General features: G+C 44.7%; 1 protein-coding gene across 1 annotated transcript in view; it reads right to left on the bottom strand.

Annotated features, from left to right (window-relative positions):
• PTPRM (protein tyrosine phosphatase, receptor type, M) overlaps window positions 1-18,414 on the bottom strand; it is a gene marked incomplete at its 5' end in the record, with an annotated part of 602,721 nt that overhangs the window by 32,101 nt on the left and 552,206 nt on the right. Inside the window, 6 exons of the mRNA XM_012648382.1 lie at window positions 2,137-2,268; window positions 3,218-3,391; window positions 4,231-4,380; window positions 6,075-6,210; window positions 6,471-6,625; window positions 11,863-11,979. Of these exons, the coding sequence (XP_012503836.1) occupies window positions 2,137-2,268; window positions 3,218-3,391; window positions 4,231-4,380; window positions 6,075-6,210; window positions 6,471-6,625; window positions 11,863-11,979 (864 nt within the window). The remainder of the gene's footprint in view (window positions 1-2,136; window positions 2,269-3,217; window positions 3,392-4,230; window positions 4,381-6,074; window positions 6,211-6,470; window positions 6,626-11,862; window positions 11,980-18,414) is intronic.

The raw sequence follows: 18,414 nt of genomic DNA, 5'->3' as shown, positions 1-18,414 counted from the left end.
GTATGTTAGCTCAGCCAACATTTACAAAATGTTTTTTTATAAATTGCATTTATTTAGTTTTAAATAATGCTTCCATGAAATTTTTCCTTCCTCACCAGCACTTCCTGGTGGCAAGTTATAAAACTGCCTTGTCAAATAATAACATGCTGATGTTTATTTTATTTTTTTTTGATACCCAAGGATACCTATTGCTAACATTAACAGGCATTATGACGGGAAGCCGAGATGGTAATAAAAGCCTTAACATGCACATCTGAACCATTCTGCCCACTTTTCTACAGACTCAGCTAGCGTGGCTTTCTGCTTGCTCTCTCCACCGAAGCTCCTGATTAAAAGCTTGTCATTTACACCAAAGAAATATGAACGGTGCGGCTGGCACTTGCCTCTTGGCACATTGCATTCTATACTCTGCCTGAGCAAACCGTGTAGAAAATGGCTTAAATGGTGCATAACACGTCCGTGAACCGGACCTATAAATACTTAAAATAGTTGAGTGCTATTCTTGTACAATTGCAGAGCCTTTATGTCCAAATGCACAGTTTAGTGTTCGCTAAAAGACCGAATCCCAGGAGCCTCTTTTCTCTCACTCTGAAAATCAGCTCTGTCCGCTGAATAGAAGTGGAGTCTTTTTGTTCCCTACCACAGTCAGCCAAGGCTTGGTTGGAGTCCAGAGAGTTCGGGTTTAGAATGCAGCTTTAGAATTCAAATGTGGCTGTTCAAAAAGAACTCACTAGAATCAGTGATGTCTCTTGTTCACTAATATGAACAAAAATGGTCTATCACCACATTTCAAGATTCATATTAGAAAAAATACACAATGATTCTAAATAGGGAACAAGTCCCTTATCCTGGAACCGTCTGCGACTAAAGAATCTTGAAGTAGTGAAATTTCACCCCTGGCACTGGAAGTTAGAAAACTGGGATCCTTGGTTCTATTTTGAGCTGTGTCTTTGAAGCTCCCCAAGCCACGGCGTCTGCTTGTCTTTATAAATGGCTGCAATCAAACCTTCTGCGAGCATCAGTGGGGAAGAGCTCTAAAATATTTAAGCTTTTCAAGCCAAAAGGACTGGATGAGAACAAAGATTATCATTATCATTTCATTAACTAGCTTTCAGGCGAGAGCTTTGAAAATATAATGCAGTGCTTCGAACATAATTAAAACCTTATAGAATTGAATTAAATGTCCATGCCATTTATGGCAGATTGATGGCAACAAAATGGATTTTAGGAAGGAAAATCTTGTCCAGTTTGGATGTTGAAACGCTTCAGGCCTTTTTTTTTTTTAAAGAATTTGTTTCTACTACATAGGAAATTATTTCAGTGCCAGAACAAGTTTATTCTTAAAACACGCTAAGTTCAGACTTTCCATAATGTGCACTGTCCTGGTGGTCAAGTCTGTGACTGGAATAGCCGTGCCCCAAAGCCCTAGAGGGCGACTGTGCTAATGCCGCCTGACGACTCCCTTTAGGAAAATGCTTCTACCCCACTGAGTTCACCACTGTCCAATTCTTCTCCTTCTGTGTCTAAGAGGAGCTGTGCAAAAGCCCCATTTATCATTCCGAGCTTCTCTTATCTCCAAGTCTCAATTTTATTTCTTTGTAATATCTATACCCACGAGCTGACAAGACTAATTGCTGTCCCTCAGAATTGCTTGCTTGTGTCCTCTTTCACCCACCAGATGACAATCTCTACCTGTAGGCTCCAGGTGAGCCGTGCCAGGAGCACACAGCTGCTCCAGGGTGGGGTGGGGGCTGTGTCATGCTGACATCCCTTCTCCACCACTGTCTGGTTGGCTTGCTCTGTTTTCAGCTCTGCCAAGGTCAGGTGCCTGCTGAGCTCTGACTCTGTCTATGACCTTGGAAATCTCCAGTGGGTATCTCCATCTTTTGGGGATATCCCAACTTCTGACGCTGTCTTGCCCTGTCACTCATTTCTACCATCTATGATTCAGCCTGTCTGTTTGGTTTCAACCGACTTTCTGTTCTAACCCCTAATTCACCAGATTTCTAACATTCGTGTTTAGCGTCCCCAGTTCTCAGTTCTCAACTGGTATTTGAGACCAGGCACCGAGGCCTGCACTTCTCAGGTGCAAACAAACTCGACCTATCTCTGATTGCAAGAATTCTCGGTTCTCACCTGGGCAGGATCCACATCATTTAGCATAACGACAGATGTGCAGTGATAATCCAGGACCAGTCTCCAGAAGTCTTTGACTGTGTTTGGCAAAGGATGCTGGGTGACTATAAAAGCCGAAGGCTGTTTATAGCTCTGCAAACACAAACAAGAAAGATCCAAATATACCCGGCAGAATGTGAAGGGAGGAAGTTATTTTGTGCAAAAGGAAACTTGTGGCACAAAACACTGAACATATTTAACAGTTGTTGAATTCTATCATTGTCAACACTAAAACAGAGTAAATATAAATTTATCTGCAGAATAACAATGATAAAATAATCTCATTTTGATACTAAGAAAACTTAATAAGTATCTCAACCAATTTTCTTTTATATTTCTGGTAGAAAGGCAATATCAAATCTATACATAGTTATTTTAATGCAGAAAATTTAACTTTTTAAAAATTATACATAATTAAAATAGTTCTGTTTTTGTAACGTGTGTTTGCTTGTCATTTGTACGTGTGATGTTATTTATGCCTGCCATAAAGCACACACATGCTTTTGACAGCTCTGGAGAGCTCTGAACAAGTTTCAGTACCTTTCATGATATCACGCCAACAGAACTGGAATTTCTATATTAGCCGTGAAAATACCCATTCGACGTTTCCCATCACTTGAAGAGCACGAAGTAAACAAACTGACAGTAAGTAATGAGTTGTATCTCTCCCCAGGTTAATTACAGCCTGAACTAGGAGGAAAGGGAACTATAAAAATGCTGCAAACCACATTAACCCATTTTCCTGCCATGGTGACTTAATGGCTGTCTCTCGCTCTCCCGCCAGTAGGTTAAAACTGTAAACGCTCAGAGGGGAACTGCACCATGTTTCACTTATCTACACTTCCGGCTGCTAGTCTCTGAGAGACCAAGAATGTCGGCCCTGACACAAAAGCATATGTGGAATCTGAAATCTATTTCTTGTTGAAAAAACAGTTCGCATCTTAAAAAGCACAAGGGCAGATGCACCGAACGAGAAGGCCCGTGGCGCGCTCCCCTGGAGAAACGCTTCCCGTCTCCTTCGCGGGGAAGGGCAGGGGCTTACGTCCATCAGGGCAGCATTGATGTAGTTGCTGCTCTCCCCGTCGATGGTGATGAGGAAGGGCAGGCAGCGGTCTGGGGGCAGGATGTCCATGCATCGGTTTTTCTCATGGTTCCTGGGCAGTAGCGCGATGCTGCAGTCTTCCACGCGTAGCGTCGGCGTCACCATGTTTAGGGTCTACGCGACAAAAGGAAGGCACGTGGGAAAGAGAATTGCTTGACGGTAAATCTGTCTCTAGGTCAGCATTTAAAAGGTGCACATTTCCTGCAGCTGACTGCAAGATGGCCCCTCCCCCCACAGTTGGATTTTTATTTCTCTTTTCTCTCCTTAGATTTTGTCCACAGATAGTGCCTATCAGACACCGGGGCCAGAGGCAGAGGCATAAGGGCTACTGGGGATCCCAAAGATTAAGAGCCATCAAGTCCCACTAGCTGGACACCTGGGGACGTGGGAGGTAAGAAGTGGGGGAAGGGTGGGCCCTTCAGGTACCTTTAGATAAAACATGAATATGAGGAATGCAATGAAAACTACGGCCCAGAAAGTTTTCTTAGTACACATTTCTGTGGCCTGAGTGCACCCATGGTTCCACTGTGGACAAGAAGCCACGGTGCTGGGAGCGTGTGGTCTTTCAAAGGGGAGGGGCGGTGGAAATGGCTCTGTTAGACTAGAAGCCCTCGGCCAGGTAATTTTGCCCCAAGGGACATTTGGCAATGTCTGTGCACGTCTGGTGTGGTGGTGGAGCTACAGACATCTAGTGGGTGGAGCCCAGGAATGCTGCTAAGCATCCTATAGGACAGCCCCCGCCACGAGGAATTATCCAGACAAAAATATTCCAAATGAGGAATCCTTGTTTATGGGCATACCACGTCCGATCTCGGAAGCTAAGCAGGGTCAGGCCCGGCTAGTACTCGGAGGGGAGGAATCCTCTGTTGGTTCAAGGGTTCAAGCAGTAACTTTGGAGATACTTCTTAAGGAGCAAGTCACAGTCAACTGCCTCTCCCTTGAGCACCACTTACCCGGAATTCCTCTTTAATCTGGCTTGAATTTGTCTGTGGATCCAGTTTGTTCATGTCATAATACAAGGACCTAACTTGGGAAGCGGGGACAGAGGTGTCTCCACAAAGACAGGCTTCTAGGATGGCGTCATGGATGAACACATACTGCTCCTGCAGAAGCAGATGGAACTAGTTAGTAATAGAGAAATCAAGGTAATCTTAGAGAACTAGAGACAGAGGAAAGACAGTATCAGTTTTAGCCCCATGTCAACAAGATACTCCCTCCACATAGAGAGACAGGTCCGAGGACTTGAGTGCTAGGAGACTGGTGTTCAACGCAGAACATTACACAGCTTGAGTAGACCCGCCCAGACCCCGGTGCAAAGCACAGCAAGCACTGCAACACTGCAGCTGTGGCTAAAATACCTCTGTAATTCCCAGCCCACTAATTTGGACCCCAATATTTCAGATGAGGAATGAGCAGCACTTTATCTATCTATAATGAATACAGAATGTGCTGATCAAAATAATAGTGCAAAGAAGGTCTGGGGAAACTTGACATCACTAGGAAGACAAAGAGTTCTGAATACTTAGAACTTACTTCAAAACGTTAATTAATGTGATAATTATGAAAACTCTTATACACACACAGAAGAGCTCTTGTACGTATGTACAGTAAGTCCATAGTTTAAAAAAATGGAGCCTCTAATTCTGATTTGGCATAGACTTTCCCTACAGTTAATTAGTAGAGTTTTATCATATTTCTTATTGATCTTTAATTATATGAGATATTTAAAAAGTCTCTTATTACTGTTAATTTAATCTCTATAAATAACTAGGACTCTTAATTCCCAAAAACATCCCACTCCTTACTAGACAACACGTCAAAAAAGAAGACTGAGTGAGAAAATGCGTGTGGCAACACTGGATCAAGTGTAAAGTACATTAAAAAATAAATCTTTGAAACACAGTATCCCCTTGCTAAGGAAAAGAGATCATAAAAGCAGCATTTACAGTTTCTGTTATTTTTATGTGAACTAAAGAAAATGGGAGATTAGGTTTGCAGAGGCTTTTGCAAACTTCCACGCCCAACCTGAACGTAAGGGGTTCTCACTGCTCCGCGTTCTACGTCGTGAATCATTTTCCAGGGGGTGGGTGTAACGCCTACTTATGACGATCAGTATTAGTAAAAATATGAAGGCGCTAAGAGCAAGATGTAATGCTTTTTCTTAAAAAGTTAAATTCCTGATACACCTTGAATTTCAATTTGTGGAATTACCAGTTAGCATGGAGTACTTCTACAAAATGGGCAGATTCCCAAGATGCCAAGTCACTGGGCAGAATGTTCAGGGACAGGAGGCTACTGCTCTTCCCAGCGCCCTGGAGAAGGACAGAGCGTACAGAGATAATCCTAAAGCCACCTGGCAAACGCCTGGCTGTTCTCAGGGGTGGTCTTGCTCTGGTTACCAGCTAGTTTAAATGATAATAAAAAGGAATAATACTGAAACCCTGAATATTTAACACCAAGAGACTCTTCTTGGTCCCTTGACACAGAAAAACATGCAAATTTAGGCTCTCGGCTACACATTCTGTTACCTGGAAAGCTCTTGGCAATTTTTTTGTTTGTTTATGAAAGGAAAAGCAAAAGGAGGGAAGGAGAAAGGAAGGAAAGGATGGAGAAGGGAGGAAGTGGGAGGAGAGGAGGGAAGGAGGGAGGAAAGGAAGGAGGGAGGAAGGGAACAGGGGCTGCCAGGTGTATCCCTTGAAGAGATAACTGCCTGGATTTCTTCTGCCCTCGGCTCTGGGCGGTGGGGCTGCAGGAGAGCAGGGGACCAAGGCCCGGGACAGGCGGCGAGCAGCAGTACCTCCGTTTGCACCATGTTCACCCTCCGTGACCGCAGCTCCCTGACGCAGTTGTAGATGTCCACCACCCCTTCCCTTTCGGCCATGTCCAGCATGATATCGATGACGATGAAGCAGCCGGTCCTCCCCGCGCCAGCACTGAATGAAAAGGGCGTGTCAGTGAAGGAAAAAGGACCACTGTGCTGCGGCTGCTGCTTTTTAAAGTTTTTATTAAGGTGAAATTCACATACTATAAAATTAACCCTCTTAAAAGGTACGATTCAGTGGCATCTGGTAGGTTCACAATGCTGTGCAACCATCACCACTATCGAGTTCCAAAACGTGTTCCTCACAGCCAGAGGAGTCCCTGTACCCATCGCCCACGGCGCTTCCTTGGAGAGGCACGGAGCTCGGCTTACCTGCAGTGCACCACCAATGGGCCTGCGCTGGGTGGGCTCTTGGATTTGACCTGCCGGACAAATCCCAGCAGGCCGGTGGCATGGTAGGGGACCCCATGATCCGGCCAGCCAGTGAAGTGAAACTGTCTGATCTCTCGGATTTCATGAACGCCTCTCTGCGTGAGTCGGTCAGCCACGACACAGAAGAGAACAAGGGAAGATAAATGAAAAGTTAGAGCAGCCAGAGGAGTGGAAGGCACCCCTCAGTGGTAAGTCTAGGGCCAGAAGCGGATTGCTGGGGAGGAAGGGCATCCTTAGACCCCATACACAATTTGGAAGGCATGTCCCACTCAGGAGGATGTTTGCGGGTGTGAAAGGGGAGATGACGTGTGGGGAAAATGCTAATTTACGTGGACAATTCCAGCAAATGGATGGATCTGTTGGGTTCTTTGAAATTCCTTTCTAAAAAGTAGACTATGGTAAAAGTTTGTGTTACTTAGACCATGAGGTGTGCTGGCAAGGTGAGAGTCCACAGAGAACGGCACAGAACAGGGGCCTAAAGGCGTCCCAGGCCATGTGGGTGTCAGTACCGGCTACTGCAATGAGGATGCCTGCCCTGGCTCTTCTGCATCCTGGTGCGTCTGCGCCAGGCACTCGAGCAGTACACACTCGCTGTGCGTGCTCAGAGACGAGTGCTGGAAGAGTGAATGAGGACTACTTCCCAGCTCGATAGGTTAGAGAACTCATTTTCATGCCCAGCTCATCTGTTAGGTTTCTCCTTTTAATGTGGGTAAACATTAAACCCATTCATCCAACCACTAGCAACCCGAGCGACCATAATGCTCCAGGCATCGCAGGAGGTGCTGGGCTACAGCAGCGTGTCCTCCAGCGGCCGGCACAGTCTGCGGTGGGCAACGGGCCCGTTGGCCAGACAAACCATCAGAATGAAGGGGTATTTCCGCTGGATTGTAGGTTAGGTCAGCGAATTGAGGAGGCAGGGCTGCCTGCCCCTCAACTGAAGGGAAGACGAAGGAAAGAGATTGTAGGGTTGGAAAGAGATTGTAGGGTTGTTTTTGTTTTTAATTTACTATTGTTTTGTGAATAATTAAGTTCATTTATACCCATCAATTCCGTTTTCTGACTATGAGCCTATGTATTAAGACTGTGATTTAAAGCAAAAGAGTGTTTTGAAAACAAAAATTACTTCCAGAATGAAGGCTGCATGTAAATCTGGGATCGAATGTGACTTTCTTCCCTCTCTAACTCCATGGCTGTTTTCTGAATACCATCTCTGCATTACAGTAGGCCTGGGTTTGGTTTTATTATATCTTGAAAGTAAACACTCATTAACCTTATCACATTCCCCATCAATCATCGTTCACACATATTTAGTGAGCAAAGAAGAAATCCAGAATTTTTATGTGCTTTGAAAGACCAGAAGAGGCAAACAATTACAGGTTTAAAGATAAGACTTGTTTGCCATCAATGTGTTAATGTCTTAGTTTCATAACTCACAAATGCTGAAGCTTTATTTCTCTTTGAAAATGCTATTCTTTTTTTTTTTTAATCTCACTGTGTTGCCCGGGCTAGAGTGCCGTGGTGTCATCCTAGCTCACAGCAATCTCAAACTCCTGGGCTCAAGCCATCCTCCTGCCTCAGCCTCCCGAGTAGCTGGGACTACAGGCATGCGCCACCATGCCCGGCTAATATTTTCTATATGTTTTTAGCTGTCCAATTAATTTCTTTCTATTTTTAGTAGAGATGGGGTGTCGCTCTTGCTCAGGCTGGTCTCGAACTCCTGAGCTCAAAGGATTCCCCTGCCTCGGCCTCCCGGAGTGCTAGGATTACAGGCTGAAAATGCTATTCTTCACCTGAGTTTAAGCATTAAGAATTCAGCAGTCAGGGATTCACAAATGCAAATCAACACTGTCATCTGTTAAATAGGCTCTTCTGTGATCCTAGAATAATATCTTTAGGTGGTTAGGAGCCCAATTTCTTAGCACTGAAACCATAGTAACATCTGGCTGGTCCCAAAGTCTCCATTAGAAAGACACACAGTGGACCCTGTGTCCCCCTGCAGACCCCTCGAGAGCTCCCCTGGCTTGTGTGTGGCTACTCGGGTAGGGGTGGTCCTAATTTGGCGGTATGCATCTCATGAGCTGGGAAAGATTACCAGCAAGAAATATTTATTTATTTCAAAGGGGACAAAAGGGCATTTCTTTCTGCCATATACTAGTGGGCTGTTTTTTGGGGGGAAGGGGGGAGGACTTCTCTTTCTGGCTTTGCTACATTTCAACTCCAGCATCCCCAAGCCCTGAACTACAGTTTCTAGCTGATCTAAGAATAATTTTCTGAGCAAGGTAGATGTCAGTTTCTGGAATGCGGAAAACCTTCTCCCAAAATGAACCTCTGCCTCAAACATGTTCACTATTGACAAGATTAACAAAGGAAATTGCTTCTGATCCAATTTCCATTCTTGTTCACTGACATAGCAGTTTCTTGTTTTGCTGTTTTGTAATATAACATATTTGGGGACGAGCATCCATAGATGTGATCAGTGATCATAGCCCAAATACTTCCCAATTTGATACTAATTATATACGTATTTTTTATTTTTCATTATAGTAAAGCATTAATACCATATAAAAAGTGACAGTCACTTAAGTTTCCCACATAATATAATGGGAAGGAAGATCCCAAGTCATAGAATAAACCTACAAGAAACGTTCTGCAAAAGTATTAATTATTTGTTTTCCTTAAAGATTCCAAAGTAGGTGTTTAATAAATATTTGTGAAATGAATAATTGCTAAGTGTAGGTTCGTCTTTGAGACAGGAATATTTTTTCATGCTGTCTCTGAGTCCTAGGCTCCTGCTGAGCAGAGAGGATTCAGTGGTCATTGTCAACTTCATTTCTGCCAGGATACAGGGATAGATTCACCACACAGCACGGATCTATGGACACTTTTGAGCTGTCTTTCTCCTGACACAATGGGCACTACACGTTATTTAAAACCTGTTCAGCTTAGAATCATCAGAAACGTGGGAAAGGAAAGGCAACAATCCAATGCAAAACAGGAATTCATCAGTTTCAAACTGCATTGCAGCTGCTTGTTTTGCAGAGTGGAGCCCCCAGTCCACTTCACCTTTAGGGCCCTTGATGCAACATGCTCTCAAAATAGAATTGGAATTGCAGGAATCTCAAAGTACATGCTTAATTGTTTTTTTCTTTCCCTTCTAATGAGAAAGTTTAAAACTTACAATAAATGTTCTAAGAAAGGACTAATGATTCGTTTTCCTTAAAGATTCCAATTGCCCAGTTAGAAAACCACTAACGTGTCATTTTGATTTCCCCAAATGCATTAACAAGCTCCTCTTCCTTCTCTTTCCTCCACCACCTCTTCACTGGTTGTCTGATGACTAAAATAACTGGGTATTTCAGAAACATTTCTGTGCAGCTGGGAATGGAGGAAAGTATAATAAGAGGTTAAAAAAATAGCAAAGAAACAAACAAATCCTTCCTCTAGCAACAGAGATGCATTTTCAGCTTATTAGAGAGCTGACTATTGTTCAAAGAACTCCATGTTTAAGTGATGGCTTTTGGATGACTTTTTTCCTAAAGAAAAAAAATACTACATGTCTTTTATAACTATCTGTTTTAATGCAGCTATTCATGAGTGCTCTTGCCAAGAGCCATACAAAAATCCTCCATGTGGGTTTTTTTTTTTTTTTTTCAATCCTGCCTAAGAAGGAAAAAATCGACATCAAAGTATGAGGTTCAGAACTTGAAGAATTGAGTCAACTAGAACTCCACATTCTTTGAAGTCTCCAAGCTTTCTGCCTGCTTATTAAAAAAGACACGCTAGGAAAAAAATGCTAAATAGTATGAGAAACAGATTAAAATAAAGTCTTTTCAGACTTCTGATTCTATGACAAATTTGGATCTGCAAACCAGGAAAGGCAGTTCAAAACATCAGGGTCAATTAGCCAATAAGCAGACGCTGCAATTTCCTTGACTTCCTAAAACTGGTCTTGTTAATCTGAGAAGTGTGTGTAGATGCAGTCAGACTACAGAGAGGAAGGCCAAGAGACATCTGCCCGGTAGTCCGCTTATAACCCATGCCTTCTAAGGGCAGCTGCTTTTTATTTTTGTTTTTAGAAACAGGGCTTCACTCTGTTGTACAGGCTGGAGTGCAGTGGTGTCATCACAGCTCACTGCAGTCTTGAACTCCTGGGCTCAAGTGATCCTCCTCCCTCAGCCTCCCAAGTGGCTGAGACTATAGGCGTGTACTACCATGCCTGGCTAATTTTTTACTTTTGTGTAGAAACGAGGTCTTGCTATGCTGCCCAGGATGGTCTTGAAGCCTTGGTCTCAAGTGATCCTCCCACCTCAGCCTCCCAAAGTGCTATGATTATAGGTGTGAACTTGGCCTCGGGACCTGCCATTAAATGAGTGTACGCAGAACAAATTCATGGCAAAATTGCTAAGTCCAGTGCAGCTGTGCAGGCTCAGTTATGGAGAATAAGCTCTTGATAGGAGAGCCTGTGGACCTTTGGAAGGCAGGGCATTTCTCAGCCAGGTCACCTCCACTTTCCCCACAGCCTACCTGTGACACTTCTCTGGATGGACTGCAGTTTGCTTCACCTCCGGCCCCTCCCTATGTCAGCAGAAAGAGGGGGAATAAGGAAATTCCCTGTTATGCCCTACAGTGCTTTCCAGAGAAGAAGCCCCATCCATGCACATGGGATGAGGCGGGGTAGAACCAAAGCACCGCATTCACCGACCCAACAGCAGCAACTACCAAAGGCTAACGTCAGCATGGGAGTGAGCATGAATGAATAACCAGCTTCATGCAAGAATGTCCCATGTCCAATGGCCATCAGTCACTTAGGATTCCAGGTAGGTCTACCTGGAAAATCCATCAGTCTATATTAAACTGGAGGCTTGCAAAGCCCCAAGGAAGTGAGGGATTCCAGGAGGAGTTAGGACCTGTGTCTCAACACTGATCCTGACTCACTACCAGGAAACCCATATGGACATACACCATGAAGGAAATTTATCAAATTGGAAGGACATTTATCAAAATTTAACAAACTTTGTTCTGTGGACAAAGAAAGAGAGAAGGGAATAACAATATTTACCAGGTTAACAAGAAAAAGAAAACAAACAAATAGACGTTATCGTTTGGTTTAGTTGCAAAATACAGATTCTTATGAAATGGGAATGATTTATTTTAAAGATGGAACTGAGCTATTACAGCATCAGAGGGCAAGATGCAATCTTTAGAAACCACCAGATAGAGCCTACCTGCATTCAGGTATGACCACATATAAATTTTCCTAGGTAAGTTAATGAGGCTGGTATAGTACCACTGATGTCTGATCATAGCCTTTAACATTAGTATGAAAACTTACCTTTTCAACAGCAAATGTTCTTATCACATATTCTGCCAGTAGTTCTGTTTCTATTAGGGTAACTTTAATGTCTTTATATATCTCTGTGTCATCTGGCCAGTATTTGCAGCATTTGACCTTTAGAAAACACAAAGGAAATAATGGGTTTAGAATTGGGTTTTTGTTTTTTGGAGTTCTTCCAATAATGGGTCACATTATGATTTATAGGATAAAATTTGCACACAAAAATAAAAGTTAACTGTGTAAGAGTAAGGTTTAGGTTTTTTTTTTTTTTTAGATCACCTATGTTTTTCTCTCCCCAGAACAAAATTTGAGTTATGGGAGAGGTAAAACCTAAAAAAATGGTCTAAAGTTAACAAATTGCGTTTATACTACAAATATCCCAGTTATAGTAACCATTCATTTCCTGTGCATCTCTACTCAGGGAATGGCTGGAAAAATAAACTATGAAAGGAAGTTTGCAGTATTTTAGTTCTTCTGAATTTTAGTTCTTTCTAAATTTCCTTCTAGTTTCAGAAATTGAAAATTTTTGAGGAATGAGCAGAAAATCAGAATCAACACTAAAGAGTTATTTTTTTCTGAAGAAGGAAGTAGCTATGTGGTTTTCCCAAGTTAGAACCACAGATTCATCTTAATGTACATAAATTCAACAAACAAAGCTTCATAACATATGGACACTGTCTTTCCATATTATCTGAAGCCTCTAACCTAAGGATTTTTTCAGGTAGAAGCAATTTGTTAGACTTGGCTCCTCCTTGCAAATTGGTTTTCTTAAAAATCTGGTGGCTCTTCCGGACATCAGTGAAAGTGTGAGATGAGAGGAGAGGACGATCAGAGGCTGGGCAGGGACACGTGGACATCTGGAGCCCTCGTCCTTAGCCTCTTCTGCCTCTCTGGGATTCTTGGCAGTTTCATCCACTCCTGTCCCTGCCCCTCCATGGATGAATTTCTATTCTGTAACTCTAGCCGTGTCTCTCCATGTGCTGAATTTGATTTTTCTTTCTTTTTTTAGAAATAGGGTCTCACTCTGTCGCCCAGGCTGGAGTATAGTGACATCATCACAGCTTGCTGCAGCCTCGAACTGCTGGGCTCAAGAGAGTCTCCTGCCTCAGCTTCCTGAGTAGACAGGCCTACAGGCCCATGCCACCCTGCCTGGCTAATTTTTTTTATATTTTTTACAGATGCCATGTTGCCCAGGCTGGTCTCCTCGCCCAGGCACAAAACGTGGTGATTCCTTCTCCAAAACCCAACCAGTTGCCAAGTCTAGGAATGTCTTTGAAATAGCTTTCAAATGTGTTTTCCAACTTTTTATTTCCCCTGCCACAATCCTAGTTCAGGCGCTGGAGTCTTCCTGCCTGGGCAGTCTATACACTCCAGTACCAGAAAGTACCAGAAAGACCCTTCCCAGGTGTAATCTCTGTCCCGTGACCTGCTCTGCTAAAGCATCTCCTATTGCCAACTACTGTCTGTGAAATAAAACAGAAACTTTTTGGTCTGGCATGGAAGAATATATATATATATTTTTTGAACATGGCCACAGCAAACATTTCCAGGCTTATCTTTTACTATTGTCCTTTCTATCCACATAGATTTTATGTCCAAGGACAAGTATTATTCCTAATCCCCAAACATACCCCATGATCCAAACTCCTACTCATGCCATTCCTTCTGTTTAGAATGTTCTCCTCCCACCCATTTCTTCCCAATTGAAGATTTTTTTCCTACTCTTCAAAGTACGTCTCAAACGTAGCAGCCCTCCTCAGTCTGCTCTGCAGATGTGGACTCTTTCTCTGCTCCCCTGCTGAAACATGCTTGTTCTGAGCCTAGTGTGATGCCCTTCTTACAATGCTTGATACTTGCTTATCACTGGCCAGCTTATGTCTGCCACCCCTGAAACACCTGGTCATTTGTCCTGTATACGCTAAATATGCAATAAATACACACAAAACCGAATTTCATGGAGAAAGTCACAGGATCAGTATAGGAAGGAAAATCCCAGACTGGTAGAGTCTCAAAAAGAAATATGAGCGAAGAAGACCTGTCCCACAAGGCCAAACCCCTGCAGTACGTGAAGGTTTCCAGTGTGGCATGTGGCTGGTCATTATTTCCGCTGTTACTTTATGAAACTTTCTGGCAGCCGATTCAGTGCAGTTCCAGGTAAGCCTCATTAGGTTTAGTTGCAAGATGTACTCCAGATGCACTAGGAGTTGGAGATTCAGTGGAGCATGAGACTATGGTTCCCGCCCTCATTAAGTTTTTAGTCTCCTCTGGGAATCTTTTTTTGCCCATCATGGGAACATCTGTGACTTTATAAAGGTCTTGTCTATAATATCTCAGAAATTTACATCACGCTACCTGTGCGGCATCTCAAATATCCCAGAGTAAGACAATAATTTTTCCTTTCCTAGATGTAAAATCAGCCTGAACATATCATGGGTATTTTTGGAGATGTCTAATTTGATGGAAACCATAATTTCATTTATGAAATCTCTATCTAGCACTATACTTTCCCAATGCTAACCAACAAAGATGCTTATACGGGAAATACTGTATTCACCTCTATATCGGGGAACTTACTTTTACCTTTTAGTGACTTCAGTTATGCAAGCAGAAGGTAGTGGATAGATATAGAACTATAAATACAGCATGTATGTGCATTTTAAAAATAATTCTCAACGGAATGAATACAATTTAAAAATTCATGTATTTCTCTGAAAATTACGATTGAACAAAACACACAGCCACACCTGCAACCTTGTTATACCAAGTTTATCTTACCTGATAAAAATAACTTACCTAGATGTACCTTAATAAAAAGGAACTTACTGACTATAGGACGCAATTGACATAGCGCATTTTGTATTGTCACTATTCTCCTATTTAGACTCCTTTACTCTCCCCACCCTTGAATTTTCACTATGAGAGGCGGGTGCTTCAACGCCTTAAAATCAGGGAAGCCAGAGGCCCCTCCCATGTACAGAAGGCTCAGTTTCTTTTTGGGACTATTGAGAGATGAGCTCCCCCTCGGGCGAGTTCCGTAGGGTCCCATCCGAAACCGAGCCCACGGCGTACAGTCCCCGCCCGCCGGCCTGATACCTCCGGCGCCCCCGCTTGGGGCCGAGGTCCGGCTGGGTCGCCCAGGTTGTGACCTTCAGCGTGCCCCTGCCCAACAGGTGCGCCGCTCTCCAAGCCAAGCGAGTGAACGATCACAAGAAAACGCGGTCCGCTGCCCACTGCTCGGCACGGTGCCACTCCGCGCCGCCCGGATGCCTCCTCCTCCCACGAGGCGGGGATTAGGCGGAAGGAAGCGGGGCTGGCTCCTTCCAGAACGTGTGCGGGGCACAGCCCCCGCCCGCGCAGGCACCTGGCTGGGCGGGCCCCACAGAGGCGGCCGAGCCATTTCCAATCCGGTCCTCTCCATCTCCTCTCCCAGAATATCCTGAAATGGTCTGGCGCATCTGTTTCCAGCCTACTAAAAACCATTCTGAATTGGGTTTCTTTTAGTATCTTTTTAACTGCTTGGACTCGTGTCAAGTTATTATTTTGCATTAAAAAAAAGGAAAAGGAATAGAAAATATGCTTTTTTCTCTCTTAAGACTTTCCAAGTCAGGAGAGTCTGGGGCTCCTAGCGGCCCCTGTCCCCTAAGGTCTGCGTTCCGAGATGCCAAAACCACTGGTTTGAGGGGTCTTGCTGGAGCCCAGGAACCCGAGAACCGGAAGCTGCCTCCTGCAGCCCTACGCCACCTGCAGGGCTTCTAGAAGAGGCGGCGGCGCCTCCCACGCATTCTAATCACGGAAGGCAACAGCCTGCAGCCCAGAAAGCGAGGCCATATCAGGATCGGCTAATTACCCCAGTGCCCAGCCAGGTTCCACCAGGCCATCAATCAAACAGCACTGAGCCTGCCGCCTGCTCATTACTGCCCCAGGGCAGCGGGAGTAGATGCTGTGGTCCCTGCTCCAAAGGGGTGATCTTTGTTGGCTTTCAAATTCACAGACATGAAACAGTACAGAAAGCGCTGTAAACTCCAGGATTTCTAACTTCCTGGAAAAAACAATCTTTGAGGTGAGTCATTTTTAAGCAGCAGCCCAGATGATTCCCACGCACATTAAAGTCAGAGGATGGGCAGGGGGCTAGAGCCCTAGTTCCCCAGGTGGGCAGCACATTAACGTGACCTTCAGAACACCCTGACATTGCTACAGCAGCAGTTCTCAAACTGAAGCAGGCATCAGACTCCTTTGGAGGGATTCTGAACAAATTCAGTAGGTCTGAATTTGTGTGCCTGCAAATGTGCATTTGGAACAAGCTCCCAGGTGATGCTGCTGGTCTGCGGGCCACACTCTGAGCAGCAAGGACTGAGTCACAACCGGACTGCAAAGTGTGGCTGGGCCAGGGTGCTGATGTGAGCGTGAGGAGGTCAACCTCAGGTGCTTCCTCTGTAAAGAGGGGACAATTATGGTTCCTCTGGCAGAGTGTTCTAAGAGCCAGTCAGCTGTTCCCCAGTTTGCCTGCACATCAGAATCACTTGGTTGCGGGGAGGGAGGTCTTGACAAATTCCAAAGCCCAGGCCACACTCCAGGGCAATTCAGTCATGACTTCTGGGGTGGGACAGAGGCACCCCAGAATTAGTTTCTTGAAGCTCTCCAGGAGGTTCCAAAGTGCAGATGAGTTTGGGAACCGCTGGATTAAGCGCTATGATGTGATGACAGCACTTGGCCATGTGCCCAGTTCAATGCTCAACAAATGGGAAATTTTTATTACTAAGTGACAGTTTTGTGATCTGGACCCTAGGTGACTACAGGGGCTCAGAGGGCCAGGAGCCCACGAACGGGCAAGAGAGGAGAGGCAGGGCTTCCCAGAGGAGGCGGCACAGAGCTGAGCACTGACAACCTGTGTGGTTTGTGAGGGTGGAGGGGAGGCAAAGGAAACGCCCTTGCTGCCTTAATTCCTCTGTCCCTCAACCTCTTCCAAGGACTGAGAGATGTGAGACAGGTTGGCACGTCCATTCTCCCATTAGTATGCTGTGATAACTCCCAACAGAAATTAGGAAATAGTGCCGTGTTGTGGGGAAGAATATTCAAATCAAATAGCGCTGCGAGGAATCCCAGAGACTGCTTCCAAACACTCATTTTCAAGATCATGGCAACTTCCATCCTGACAGCCCCTCCTGCTTTCAGCTGGACACGCTGGATGGTTCGTGTAGTGACTTGGCGGACACGCGATCCGCCTGAGCGGAGGGAGCCAGCAAGTGCCGGGGCTGGTCTCAATCCTTTCATTCCTGCGCCTTCCTTACGCTGTGAAACGAAGAAGCGAAAGGCCGGCCTAGGGGGGGCGAGGTGCTTTCCCTGGGCAATAAATTGGGGGGTGGCGAAGGAAAGGCTGGACCCCAGCTCTGACTCCAGCGGCAGGGCTCTCAGGGAGGACGGAAGTCGAGGTGCACTATACTTTGCTCAGTCTCGCGAGGAGACCTTGATTCTGCAACAGAAACCAAGTAGGAAGCCTAAAATGACTTCAGCCACCTTGCCTTTTGGGGGGGTGGAAGAGGAGATGGGGTTCAAGGGCTGGGCCAGGCAGAGCAGAATGCACACCCCAAAGGCATCATCAAGCTTTGGCCCTGACCACAAGCTGCTACATTTCTGCCGGTGCCTCCGGAATCACCAACTCTCCCTGTGTCAGGAAGGAGCCTGGGGCAGAACCGAAGGTCTGTTTATGTACACGTGCTTGGGTGCAAGGACTCATTTTGCTAAGAAACCCATGATTAGGAAGGAGCCTCTTAAGTTGGGGCCACCATAGTATGATCCGATAAATAAAACTTTAAAGAGGTAGAAAGGAGGAAAAAGAAAAAGACAGCTGTAAGTTTCGACTTGTCAAGAGTTTTCAACAGACTCCTTTTTCTGTTTGTTTTGTTTTATTTTGAAAGAGACATGCAGAGAGAGAGTGACCACACTTCTATTAATAGTTGTGCTGGGGGCCTGCTGAGCACAGCTTTGGTGGAGTTGCTGGGCAGTGAGAGCAAAAGCGCTGCTATGAAGCCAGTTTATACACACGCAGCCCCAGCCAGCAGACACTGCTGGCTTTGTTTCCAAGAGAACAGATTTATTGTATCCAAAAAAATTTTTTCAGAGGTCTTACAGGAACAAAAAATTCTCTCATTTAAATATCCTGGAAATAAAGATAGTGCTAGTCTCAGGGTGACGGAGAAGATGGACGTGCATTTGCTTTCTTCCATCTAACTTGTGCTGTTGCCACAAGTGACTTACACCCCCTCCCCGAGCCTCAGTTTCTCATGCATAATGTGGGATAATATCATTGATTTCTTAGTGACAGTGTGAAGATTAAATGAGGTAAAATATTTACAGAAAGAAAGGCTTTGTATAAGTACCTGGCTTATAATAGGTTTCCTAGTTTCTCCCTTCCAGACTGGCTTCATTTGTCTGGGGTGGAGGGGTTCCCTTGGGCAACGTCCTTGAAGACTGGGTCAACACTGGCACTAAATCAAGAACTACTGGAGGTCTGGATGGTTTGAGTTTGGGAAAATAGCTTCATATCCTAAG

Source organism: Propithecus coquereli, unplaced genomic scaffold (assembly GCF_000956105.1).
Source record: "Propithecus coquereli isolate 6110/MARCELLA unplaced genomic scaffold, Pcoq_1.0 Scaffold283, whole genome shotgun sequence".
NCBI lineage: Eukaryota > Metazoa > Chordata > Mammalia > Primates > Indriidae > Propithecus > Propithecus coquereli.
This window is presented reverse-complemented; position numbering and strand designations above follow the sequence as displayed.